General features: G+C 40.3%; 1 protein-coding gene across 1 annotated transcript in view; it reads right to left on the minus strand.

Moving 5' to 3' along the window:
* DNAH11 (dynein axonemal heavy chain 11) overlaps positions 1-13,531 on the minus strand; it is a 278,248-nt gene that overhangs the window by 143,552 nt on the left and 121,165 nt on the right. The window contains exons 43-46 of the mRNA XM_026649417.2: positions 12,164-12,314; positions 9,747-9,878; positions 8,175-8,348; positions 5,174-5,378 (exon numbers count right to left, since the gene is read on the minus strand). Coding sequence (XP_026505202.1) covers positions 5,174-5,378; positions 8,175-8,348; positions 9,747-9,878; positions 12,164-12,314 — 662 coding nt within the window. The remainder of the gene's footprint in view (positions 1-5,173; positions 5,379-8,174; positions 8,349-9,746; positions 9,879-12,163; positions 12,315-13,531) is intronic.

The raw sequence follows: 13,531 nt of genomic DNA on the forward strand, positions 1-13,531 counted from the left end.
GGGGGGAATTGCCAAAAAGTCGGACATGTCCGGGAAAATAGGGAGGGAGGGGTCATGGGGCTTGGGTCCGGGCTGGAGCCGCTGGGGCCGGAGCTGGAGCTGCTGGGGCCAGCGGGTGCTCGGCTGCCGGCCGGCGCCGCTTGCTCTGCCAGGGCCGGGGCCGGGCCGGAGCTGCTCGGCCGGAACTGGGGCCTGAGCCGAGCCGGCCGGAGCCGCTGGGACCGGGGCTGCTCGGCCGGAACCGGGGGCCCAAGCCAAGCCGGCCGGAGCTGCTGGGACAGGGGCTGCTTGGCCGCTGGCCAGCGCCGCTCACCCAGGGCTGGGGCCGGGCAGGGGCCAGCACGTGGCTGGAACCCGGGCCAGCACCCCAGGGCCCGAGCCGAGCCGGGTCGGCGACGCTGGGGCCAGAGCCGGCCGCCGGAGGGAGCCGCTCGGCTGCGGGGGCCGGACTGGGCCGCACCTCCTCGTGCCCCCAACCCCAGCCCCAGCTTACTTGCTGCCTGCTTGCTTCAGGCTTCCCACGAATCAAATGTTCGCGGGAAGCAGGGGAGGGGGAGGAGCAGGGGGGCGAAGCGTTCAGGGGAGGGGGCGGAGTTGGGACGGGGACTTTGGGGAAGGGGCGGAGTTGGGGCGGGACCGGGGCCCCGTGGAGTGTCCTCTTTTTGGACACTTAACATATGGTAACCCTAGCTCAGCCCCTGCCTGAGGGCCTCAGCCCTTGACTGTTTCCTGCCTCACCCGAATAGTTCCCTGACTCAGCGGACCTCAGTAGTGAGGCAACCTGGCTCCCAGCCGCCCCAGAGAGGGGCGACCCTAACAAAACCCCTCTACAGGTCCCCGAAGGGAATCCCATGTAGTAAGTTCAGCTAGAAGGACGGCTGCTGAGTGTGGAGGAGAGATGTAAACAAATAACAACTGAGGTTCATTGAAGGATAAGTCAGATGCAGAAGAATCTCAGAACCTTTGTATCTATATAATCATGGGATTGGGAAAAGTCTGCTGTAATTGTGATGCCTCTGGCCTTCTGCTCCAAAATCTTTAAGGCCAAAGCCTGCCTTTTGAAAGAAAATGTGTTCAAGGGAAAAATTTCAGAATACTTCCCTACTTTATCTTGCCTTTCAGCTGACATTTTTTCAATGTTGCTTAAGGGATTTGGATGCCTAGGTCCCATTAAAATGAGTGGAAACTAGATGTTCCAATTCTCTAAGCAGCTTTGAAAAATATTTATTTCCAACAACTGGTTTGGGACCATAAATAATTGTTTGCAATAGTAATACAAGACAGATACATAATGAATTAAAGTAAATCACTGCAATGTATTGTATGTGAAAGAACGCAGCTCTAAACAAGATCAGAAATCACACAAGAGGCAGTAACATTCTAGGCTAGATGACAGAATTGAATTCACAGCTGGTTGCAAAAAAGATCACATGCTGTTGAAAAGGAAGGTAAACTTGTTTCCATACCTGCCATGTGATACTCCAATAGCTGAGATTAGCTGTGGGACTGAAGCTGATTGTCCCTTAATTTAATTGTGAGGGGTTACTGGTAGAGCATTTTCAGTAAGGGGCACTTGATTTTCAAACAGCATTGGAGATAGAAGAGCTCTAGATAAGCCATGGAAGTGCTTGTTTATTTTACATTCCTTTTCTAAAATTCCTAAAAACAAGACTGATACCTGTTTTTAAATGGTTATTTAAAATCTGAAGGCATTTGCCTAGTTTATAATGAACTTTATTGGTCCAAATTCCTTTAAGTTTATACAAGACAGAAGTTTTAATTTAATGACAACACCTATTGATGCAGACTAACTGCTGTGGTATTAATGACTGGTTTGGAAACTCACCAAGTAAGCACTTGTGACTTTGACTAAGTATTTGGTTTACTTAAGAAGTTTCCCTGCACAAAGAATACATAGCCTTCAGCAGCAGTTGCCTAGGAGTTCCTTTCATCTGAATCTATTTACAAAGGAAAGTGTTATGCCTGTGTGCTTTAGTACCTTGTTCATGGTTTTCTGCTGCAAATGGTAAACAAATCCCAATGAGATAAAGATATCTGATCCTTTGTGGGGCAGATCCTCCATTAGAGAAGCTATGACAATTTACATCAGCTGAGGATCTGGCTGTGTGCGCGCGGGGGGGGGGGGGGGGGGGGGGGGGGGGGAGGGAAGAAATCAAATCTCTCCATCCTGCTCTTTGCGAAAAGTACATTCATCCATCCTGGGGTTCAATGTTAACTTGCATTTAAGAATATTTCAGAGAACAGTAAAGTAAGATGCGAGGTTAACTGAAAAATAACTCAGTTGTTTAGCTGGCTTTAGTACAGAAGTATTCAACAGAAGCCAGGAAAAAACCTGGGTAAAATCAATGAGAAAATATTAGGGCTGCCAATTAATCACAGTTAACTCATGTGATTAACTCAAAAAAATTAACTGCGATTAATTGCACTGTTAAACAATAGAATACCAATTGAAATTTATTAAAGATTTTTTGATGTTTTTCTACATTTTCAAATATATTGATTTCTATTACAAATTGATTTCTATTACAGAATACAAAGTGTACAGTGCTCACTTTATATTATTTTTTATTACAAATATATGCACTGTAAAAATGATAAACAAAAGAAATAGTATTTTTCAGTTCACCTCGTACAAGTACTGTAGTGCAATCTCTTTACCGTGAAAGTGTAATTTAGAGATGTAGATTTTTTGTTACAAACTGCACTCAAAAACAAAACAATACAAACTTTAGAGCCTACAAGTCCACTCAGTCCTACTTCTTGTTTAGCCAATTGCTAAGACAAACAAGTTTGTTTACATTTACGGGAGATACTGCTGACTGCTTCTTATTTACAATGTCACCTTAAAGTGAGAGCAGGCACTAGCATGGCACTTTTGTAACCAGTGTTGCATGGTATTTACATGCCAGATATGGTAAACATTCATATGCCCCTTCATGCTTCGGCCACCATTCCAGAGGACATGCTTCCATGCTGATGATGCTTGTTAAAAACCTAATGCGTTAATTAAATTTGTGACTGAACTCCTTTGGGGAAGAACTGTATGTCTCCTGTTGTGTTTTACCCACATTCTGCCTTTTATTTCATGTTACAGCAGTCTTGGATGATGACCCTGCACATGTTTGTTTTAAGAACACTTTCACAGCAGATCTGAAAAAACGCAAAGAAGGTACCAATGTGAGATTTCTAAGGATAGATACAGCACTCGACCCAAGGTTTAAGAATCTGAAGTGCCTTCCAAAATCTGAGAGGGACAAGGTGTGGAGAATGCTTTCAGATGTCTTAAAGAAGCAATACTCTGATGCAGAAAACTACAGAACCCGAACCACAAATAAATAAATAAATAAATAAAGCAACCTTCTGCTGGTGGCATCTGACTCAGATGATGAAAATGAACAGGCGGTGGTCTGCTCTCCTTTGGATCATTATCGAGCAGAACCCGTCATCAGCATGGACGCATGTCTTCTGGAATGGTGGTTGAAGCGTGAAGGGACATATGAGAATCTTTCGTGCATGAGGCACGTAGATATCGTGAGACACTGGCTACAACAACGACACACGAACGCCTGTTCCCACTTTCAGGTGACATTGTAAACAAGACATGGGCAGCCTTATCTCCTACAAATTGTAACCAAACTTGTTTGTTTGAGTGATCGACTGAAGTAGGACTGAGTGGACTTGTAGGCTCTAAAGTTTTAGATTGTTTTATTTTTGAATGCAGTTATTTTTTGTACATAATTCTACATTTGTAAGTTCAACTTTCATGATAAAGAGACTGCATTACAGTACTTATCTGAGGGAAATTGAAAAATACTATTTCTTTTGTTTTTTACAGTGCAAATATTTGTAATCAAACAAATATAAAGTGAGCACTGTACATTTTGTATTGTGTTGTAATTGAAATCAATATATTTGAAAATATTGAAAACATCCAAAAATATTTAATTAAATGGTATTCTATTATTGTTTAACAGTGCAATTAATTTTTTTAATCACTTGACAGCCCTAGAAAATATACTCACTGGAGGTTTTTAAGACCCTAGTGATAATCCGAGCCATTGGCAGTAACAGACCTCATAAAATTTTCACTGAAAGTCTAGATTAGGTGACTGACATTTTTGAAATTTTTACCCCATTGACTAATTTTGATGAAGTTTCCAAAAGAGGAAAAAAACATTTTTTATCTTACTGTGAAATTATAAGAATTCAGCTATTAACTTCTCTCTAATGCTTTTCTCAGCTTTGTACATAGTGACTGATGCTGCTCTCTTTCCTAAGTAATTATATCATTCCAGTTCATGCTTTCTGTAAAAAGAGGAGGGCTACAAGCAGCATATCCATTAACAGCTGTACTCTCCCTTGGAAGAAGACGACGACATGGGCAGATATGGTCAACTTTCTAAAGATTGTCTGATTTCTCCTGTTCATCAGCCAGAACAACTGTCATAAAGCTGAGCATTGCTAAAGCTTCAGGGAATTAATTTTATATTCGCATTTACTAGTTTTTAAAGAAAATATTCAAACATTAATTGTTGCTCTTCAGGACTCATCTGTTTTAACTCTAAAGATCCATTCTAATGGCCTTCCATTTCATGCAAGACTGGTGCCACTCAGCATTGCAACGTGAGACCAAACTACTGGACACACATTTTTAATGTATCTTTTCAAAATTCTTTTCTCTTTCTACCCTCTCTACAACCACAAATATTTCACTGCAATGTTATTGAGTGATCATTTGAGGCAGCAGTACTGGAAAATTCTTCCTAATGAATCTCTATCTGTAAAATACTGACCACTCTCAACGCCATAGAAATGGAATCCTATTACTCAGACAACTTCTATCCTTTTGGCTTCACTAAGCAATTATTTGAAGTGGCACATCTACATTAGGCCTTCTGAGGAGCTAAATCACTTAACAACATATACATACATACATACATATATAAGTTTTAACATCCCATTACTCATCCTGTAATACATAATTCATGAAAGACATTTTGGTTTGACAAAACACAGACTACTGTACCGGGCAGGCACTTTGTAGGTATGCAGTATCTTAATAATCATATAGCCACCGTTGGTTGAATTCTGGTCTCTTCCACCAAAAGAATTATCCAGGTTTCTTATATCGTAATATTTATGAGGGACTTACTTTGTAGCACCGATGACGTAGTGTAGTAGTTGAAGGGAACATTAGACACCGTGTAATAATCGGCGAAAGCAGCAAGTCTATCCCCTACAAATACTGTTTTTCCTACTCCTGCATTTCCAACAAGCATGACTGGTTTGCCTCTCTCCTGCAGCAAATCAGTAAAGTATCTGAGACGTGTGGTCTCAGATGTGTGAACAAGGACTGCCTGAAAAATCGAGAGAGAGAGAGAAGCAACGGTTTTTACTCCTTGCTTAAGTTAGTACAACATAGGTGATGTTTTCAGGGTTTTTTTTTTTTTTTAAATATTATGGAGATATCTGGTAGTGGCCCCAGATATATAGCTTGGGTGGAATTTTAAACAGGCTTAAAATGGGACATAACTTTCTGTTTTTCTCTAAATGTAAGCAGATTATTGATGTGAAATTTCACACAGGGTTAATTTTTATGCCCTTTGAATGTTCTGAATACTTTATTTCTTTTCATAGTTTTTAATAGGAAGTCTTTGAAACTGAACTCTAGAAGAAATCTAGCCAATGTTTTAAAAAAAACACTATCTACACAGAAATTAGTAGAAAGGTTACTGTTGAATAGATCTAGTGCAATGGGTAGGGGCTTTTTAATTTGGATTTATATTAATTTTTGGCTGTTGTTCATCATAACAAAGATAATATTCCATTGGTTGCCAATGGATAAGCTTTCTGCACCATGAGCCCATAAAATCTCTGCCAGATAAACCTTCTTTTCCTCTCCAGGAGATATGCTTTTCTGTCAGATTTTATCCTACAACAAAGAAGTTTCGTGTGGTTGCTAATAGATTAAAATGTTTTTCAACAGCAGCTGCACACTTCTATTTCCCCACATGTCCACCCTGCCTCATAATAATCCTACTCTCATTTAAGCATTTAAAAAACCCTAGGAAATTAATACACACAAAAAATTGTTGAGATTCATTTCAGATAGCTACACATATAACATATCTGATACAAAACCACACAAAATAAGGAAATTAAAAAGGTAAGGTAAGTAGTAGTATATCATTTCTACTCCTCCACTCAGAGGCACACACTTTACCATAAACACAGCTACTGTATACCACAAACCATCCACCACAACCTTTTTAGGAACACCAGCTTTCTATCACAGTCTTAATCAAACCTACTGCTTCCCACCACACCAACTATCCATAGCTATTAGTGTGGAGAGAAGGTAGTTGATGAAAGAGCATGTGCAGAAAGTTGGGGAGGGGAAGAGTTAATGTTGTAATGGATGGTTGTAATAGTGGCAGTTATGAGTCTGCCACTATTACAGAATCACAGAACTGTAAGGCTGGAAGAGACCTCAAGGGGTCATCAAGACCAGCCCCCTGCAGTGAGGCAGGACCTATTGCACCTATACCGTTCCTGACAGCTGTTTGTCTAACCTGTTCTTAAAAACGTCCTATGATGGGGATTCCCCCACCTCACTTGGCAGCCTATTCCAGAGCTTAACTATCCTCATAATTAAAAGGGTTTCAGAAAATCTAATCTAAGTCTCCCTATTGCAGATTAAGTCCATTACTTTTTGCCCTACCTTCGGTGGAAATGGAGAACAATTGATCACTATCCTCTTTCTAACAGCCCTTAACATATTTGAAGACTATTATTAGGACCCTGCTCGCTCTTCTTTTCTCAAGACTAAACATAACCTTTTTTTTTTTTTTTTTTTTTAAACCTTTTCTCATAGGTCAGGTTTTCTAAACCTTTTATCATTTTTCTTAGTCTCTTCTGGATTCTCTTCAATTTGTTCACATCTTCCTTAAAGTGTGGTATCCAGTACTGGACACCTCACCAGCACTGAGTAGAGTGGGATAATTACCTCTCATGTCTTACGTACAACACTTCTGTTAAACACCCCAGAATTACATTAGCCTTCTCCTCAACTGTATCACATTGCTGACTCATATTCAATTTGTGACTCACTATAACCCTCAGATCCTTCTCAGCCATACTACCACTTACCTAGTTCTTCCCCATTATGCAGTTGTGCATTTTTAATTTCCTAAGTGTAGTACTTTGCACTTGTCCTATATTCAGTTGATTTCAGACCAATTCTCTAATTTGTCTAGGTCATTTTGAATTCTAATTCTGTCCTCCAAAGCATGAGCAACCCCTCCCCGCATCCACACATTTTATAAAGCACACTCTCCACTCCATTATCCAAATCATTAATGAAAATACTGAATAGTACCATACCCAGGACAGACCTCTGTGGGACCCCACTAAATACTTCCTCCTCTTCCCCCCCCTGCCCAGTTTGACAGAAAATCATTGATAACTACTCTGAGTACAGTCTTTCTTTGCACCATACTCAAAGAGTAGTTATCAATGGTTTGCTATCAAACTCGGGAAAGGAGGATTTATCTAGTGGGGTTCCACAGAAGTCTGTCTTGGATCCGGTGCTATTCGATATCGTCATTAATAACTTGGATATTGTTGGCCACTTCATTAAACTGACTTTGTGCCTCAGTTTCCTCATCTATGAAATAAAGATCATAATCACTTATTTCATGGGGTACTGTGTCAACTAATTTGTGTTTGTGCAGTGCTTTTATAATGTAAAGCAGTATGTAAGTGCTAACTGTTGTTATTATCCCCAAGTCACTCAGATATAGGAGTATGGAGCCAATAATAAAGATCTACCCAAATACTTATACACCTCTACCCAGATATAATGCTGTCCTCGGGAGCCAAAAAAATCTTATTGCATTATAGGTGAAACCGCGTTTTATCAAAGTTGCTTTGATCTGCCGGAACACGCAGCCCCGCCCCCCGGAGCGCTGCTTTACCACGTTATATCCAAATTCGTGTTATATCGGGTCGCGTTATATCGGGGTAGAGGTGTATTTGGAGAATGTTATTTTCAGACATCTAAGGGGATATTCAAATCAATGATAAAAATAAAAATAAAAAACTACAAAAAACAGTGTTCATCTATGCATGCCTTCAGTACACATATATTGTACCTGTAAAGGTGTTTCTGGATCCATATCAAATTTTGGAACTTTATCAGTCCAGGGCAAGAATTTCCTAGTCTTTGGGTCAAGATAATAATCAAAAATTGTACCCTGGGATGGAAACTTCACTGCTTTCATCTCCTTGAGCCACCAGCAGCTGAATTCAGCTTGATAATTTGAAAGCTATAAAAATATTACAAACTTGTTATTTTGTTCTTTAATATATTATGGTCTACTGTGTTATCTCTACAGCATGAAGTTCTTACAGTGTGTAAATACAGAGGCATATAAAAAAAAGACTCAAAACAAACACTGCAGGCACACAAACAAATGTGATGATTGTTTATAATACCCTAATGCAGTTGTAGTAATCAAGGACACTCAAATAGTGTTTAATTCAGGGCATATGGACCTTCTGACTGAAGCTCAGCTGGTGTCACTCTTTTAAAGGCTGAAATCAGGAGCCATCCAGATTAAACCCACCCGCCTTCCCCATTCCCCACCTCACTGCCAAAAAGTAAGCAGTTAAGTGTAGGTCAAATTTAAATAGTGATGAGATTAGAGGGCTGACTTGCTTCAACCATGCCCTTGCTGTTTTTCTTTACTATCCAGGAATAACTTTCCAGGGGCCGGCTGAAAGAATTCTAAAGAGCCCCAAGACCCCTCTAGCTGTTGAGGTCAGCCTCTTCTTCCAAGGAAAGATTTTTCCCCAGGCTTCTGATGGACAGCCTTGATAACAGCTGTTATCAGTCCAGTTGGGGCACTTCCTGCTTCTTAATGTCTATGTGAGTTCCTCCTTTACCTCTTGGACATTATAAACCCCATCACACATCCACAGGGAGTGTACCTTATTTGTATTAAAATGGAGCCAATTCAGTCATGTTAATCTTTAATACAGAGGTGTGGCTGGGCAGAAATTACGGGACCCAGCAGACATCTTGATCCAAAAAAAGGTCTTCTAAATGCCTGTTGAGGATATTATCCAACAGAGCATTCCTACCCACAGCACGTGATGGATCCTCACAAAAGGTCTCAGGAATGGTCTCAATTAGAGGAAGGATGTATCATGATGTACTGGAGAGCGTACTCCATTCCCATTTCGCCCCCTTGCAGGTATCAGTCATTGCACTCTGAGTGCAGTTAATGCTCCAGGCTAGTGCAGATAATGGTGCTAGCCTCCTACATGCAGAGAGGCAGGGAGAAAATTGTAAGCTGAGCCATAGTCATGTGTCACCAGAGCTGAGCCGATAAGAGGGAAGTGCCTGTCTCACCCTTACAAAGATAACAGTCTTTGGGGAAGGGACAGTCTTTTTGTTCTGTTTGTACAGTCCCTAGCACAATGGGATCTCGGTCCATGACTGAGTCTCCTAGGCGCTACAATACCGAATAATAAGTAAGGGCTGTTCTGACCTTCAGATGCTTCATGCCTGCCTCAGATGCAGCATTTGCAGGAGCACTCAGGGGGCAGTGCATCTCTGCACTCCCCAACCACCATTGCTGGCTGAAGAGGTACAATTTAGCCCAATACTTCTTTAATGCACAGCAAAATAAATTGGTTGTGTAAACTGCTCTCTAGCATACCTGATCTTGAAAGAGTGCACCACCAAAAGCCCAAACACAGGCGAAGACAAAGTATATCTCATAGAGCTCTCTTGGGCAGTCAGGAGGCACATTTTCAGGGGTCAGCAAACAATCCAACAGAGAACAAAGAGTCTAAAAAAAAAAAAAAGATGGTGAAGAGCATGTTCTTTGAATCCTTGCTCCTGCTGAGGGTGGTGATGGTGACTCAATCTCAGGGGGAACATGATGTACTGAGCTGAAGACTAAGTATCCTGCAATCTTGACTATATAATGCAAGAAAAGGAGGCTGGCATTTAAAGAAGGAAAAATGAGAAACCACAGTGACAAGTTTGTTAGGCTAATTTTACCATTGAGAACTGTGCTGTCTGCTGTATCTTCCTCTCCACTTGTACATTAAACCAAACTAAGTAACACTCTGGCTCTACACAAGGATTCAAGAGTCAGTCAGTCAATCCCCTCCTCCACATGAATAAACCCTACTTAAATGCAAGTACTGCAAATTAAATACACCAAAATAAAAATAGCTTCCACAAGAGCAAACACCAAAAGGCTGTTCCCATAAAAATAGAAATTTCTATGAGTTCTTTTAAACTGCTAAAAGGACTACTCAGATTATATATTACTGTATTTTTAATTCATAACATCTTTTCATTTTAGTTTCTTTCTGACACAGAATTTTGCTGCATGGTATTTCTGCTTGTAATATTTTTTCCTGTCTACACTATTTGTACAAAATTGTAAAAAACACCCCAGAATCTCTGAATAGAATAAAAGAAATTTAAGTAAGTTATCCACACTGCCCTTTACTCTGCCATCATTGAAAGATGTTTTATTCCATGCCTTTGAAAGAAAAGAGTTAAGAACATCCCATGTGGGACAGGACAGAACCTCTTTGCTGGAAACAATGGGCAAGTCTAAAAACCCTTATTAAGCATTCAGACTATAGAGAAAGAATTCATGTTCAGGAAAATTTTCCAATTTATTCCTAAAGATAAATTGATCAACATACAAAATCACATAACAAAAATACATAAATATTGTATAACTCATTATGCTTTTTGCAGAATAATTTCAAGTTAACCATGCAATCAACTTACTATTGCACGCAGAAAGACTACCTTAAAACAACATTAAGGTTACAAACAGATCTGTGCAGAGAATGGAAGTTCCATTTCAGGAAGGATTTCAAGGTTTGGCTTCACTCCAAATTGGAATGAAAACCAAACATTTTGAAATTCTCTGCAAAGGAAAATTCCAAACGTTCTCTTTTTGTGTCAAAACATTTCATTTGGGCAAAATTAGAATACATAATACAAATACATTTTGTAGATGAAAAGTAGTTTCAAAACGAAAAATTGAAACATTTAGTTATAAAAATGTCAAAATAGAATGTTTTGACATTCATTGTCAGGACTTCTTTTTTTCTGTCTTTCTTCCAAAACAAAATTTTGGCCAAGCATTTCAATTTCAATAGAACCATATATACCGATGGAATGTGGTTCTGTCAAAATTCCTCCACCCAGCTTTACAAAAATACAAAGTGAAGCATCTGAAATTCAGAAAATGACAAAGTGCAGGTGTATATGTTAGGATGCAGTCTTATTAAATGATCACACACTTTTTTTCCACATGAACCCTGCTTCATGATCATTTAAAACATTCAGAGTGGTAAGGATGACTCACATGAAAGCTGTGTGCTGGCTGACTGGTGTTGTGTTTAGTTTTATCCTCTTCTATCATTCAATAATTGGTACCAATGTCATATTTACTGGACATCAACACAATGGATTTTTCTCTCTTTATAGGTGTTGATATGGCTCCCATCACTATGGTATTTTAGCATCTCACAAAGGTGGATAAATTTAACAACACCCCTGTGAGGTTGGGAACTATTATCCCCATTTTAGAGATGCAGAATGGAAGCACAGACAGATTAAATGACTTTCCCAAGGTCACACAGGAAGTCTGTGGCAGAGGCAAGATTAGAACTCAGACAGTATTTGGTCCTGCCATGCAGGCAGGGGACTGGACTCGATGACCTCTCGAGGTCCCTTCCAGTCCTAGAATCTATGAATCTATGAATGTCCTGGATCTCAGTCCAGCGTCACAACCCCTAAATAGTTCTTCTTGTTACAGTGGACTCCAGCAGGAAGACATCTTTGGATCACTGCCTCTTTCCCCACTCCCAATAATTATGGAAAGAAGTGGGACTCCAAAAACGTGTCCATTTTTGACATTTAATTTTTCCATAAAATAAATGTAGAACCTATTAACTTTACACACTTTCCAGACACACACCTATTTTAACAGCTTGCCTTCGTGTGTACCAAAAATAAGATTGCATATTCAGGATAGATTTCAGGAATTTTGTTATCTATACTTACTGACCTATATTTTAATATAATTCTAATGCATACCTGCACCATACTATTCTCAGGAATAGGGGTGATAGTTTTAAAGCTTGTTCTGAGCTGATCTAAGCAGGGAGGCACATATTTATCAAAGAGGATAGTTAAATTAGCTTTTTCAGATTGGTGGCTTCTTGTTTCTATCCAACTGGCAACATACCTGCAAAACACAACAGAAAGATACCAGATACTGTAGGGGAGAAGTCCAGAGAAGTCCAACACACAATAGCTTTGCTGAGATTAGAGTCAGGCCCTTGCAACACTACACACTTGTGATGTACCTTTTGTCCACACACAGTAGTGCTTGGAACAGTACACAAGTTCCATAAGAACAAGAGCTGCCATACTGGGTCAGACCACAATCCATCTTGCCCAGTGTCCTGTCTCAGACAGCAGCCTGTATCAGAGCTTCAGGGGGATGGTTAAAAACAGGACAATTATGAAGTGATGTACCCCATCTTCCACTCGCAGCTTCTGGTAGTCAAAGGTTTAGTGTCACCCAGTGCATGGGGCTGTGTCCCTGACTATCTTGGTTAATAGCCATTGATGGACCTATCCTCCATTAGCTTATCCAGTTCTTTTTTGAACCCAGTTATACTTTTGGCCATGACAACATCCCATGACAATGAGTTCCACAGGCTAGTTGTGCACTGTGTGAAAAAGTACTTCATTGTTTGTATTAAACTTGCTGTCTATTAATTTCATTGGCTGACCCCAGTTTTGTATTGGGTGAAAGAATAAATAAAACTTCTCTCTTCACTTTTTCCCCACCACTCACGGTATCATAGACCTCTATCATATCCCCTTAGTCGTTTCTTTTCTCAGCCGAATAACCTTAATCTTTTTAGTGTCTCCTAGTATGGAAGCCATTCCATACTCCTGATCATCTTAGATGCCCTTCGCTGAACCTTTTTTGAGATGGGGCAATCAGAGCTGCACACATTATTCCAGGTGTGGGTGCACCATGGATTCATATAGTGACACTATGATATTTCCTATCTTATTTTTTTATCCCTTTCCTAGTAGTTCCTAAAATACGGTTAGCCATTTTTTCCCCACTGTTGTACGCAGAGCTGAAGTTTTCAGAGAACTATAGCCGGTGACTCCAAGTTCTCTTTTTTGGGTGGTAATAGCTCATTTAGAACCCTTCATTGTATATGTACAGTTAGAATTATTTTTTCCATGGTGCATTGCTTTGCACTTATTAACATTGAATTTCATCTGCCATTTAGTTGCCCAGTCACCCAGTTTTGTGAGATCCCTTTGTAACGCCTCGCTCTCTGCTTTGGACTTAACCATCTTGAATAATTTTGTGTCGTCTGCTGACTTTGCCACTTCATTGTTCCAGATCCATTGCAGCTGCACTTGCTTGAGCAG

The sequence above is a fragment of the Terrapene carolina genome, unplaced genomic scaffold (assembly GCF_002925995.2).
Source record: "Terrapene carolina triunguis isolate 2854851 unplaced genomic scaffold, T_m_triunguis-2.0 Scaffold84, whole genome shotgun sequence".
Lineage (NCBI taxonomy): Eukaryota > Metazoa > Chordata > Testudines > Emydidae > Terrapene > Terrapene triunguis.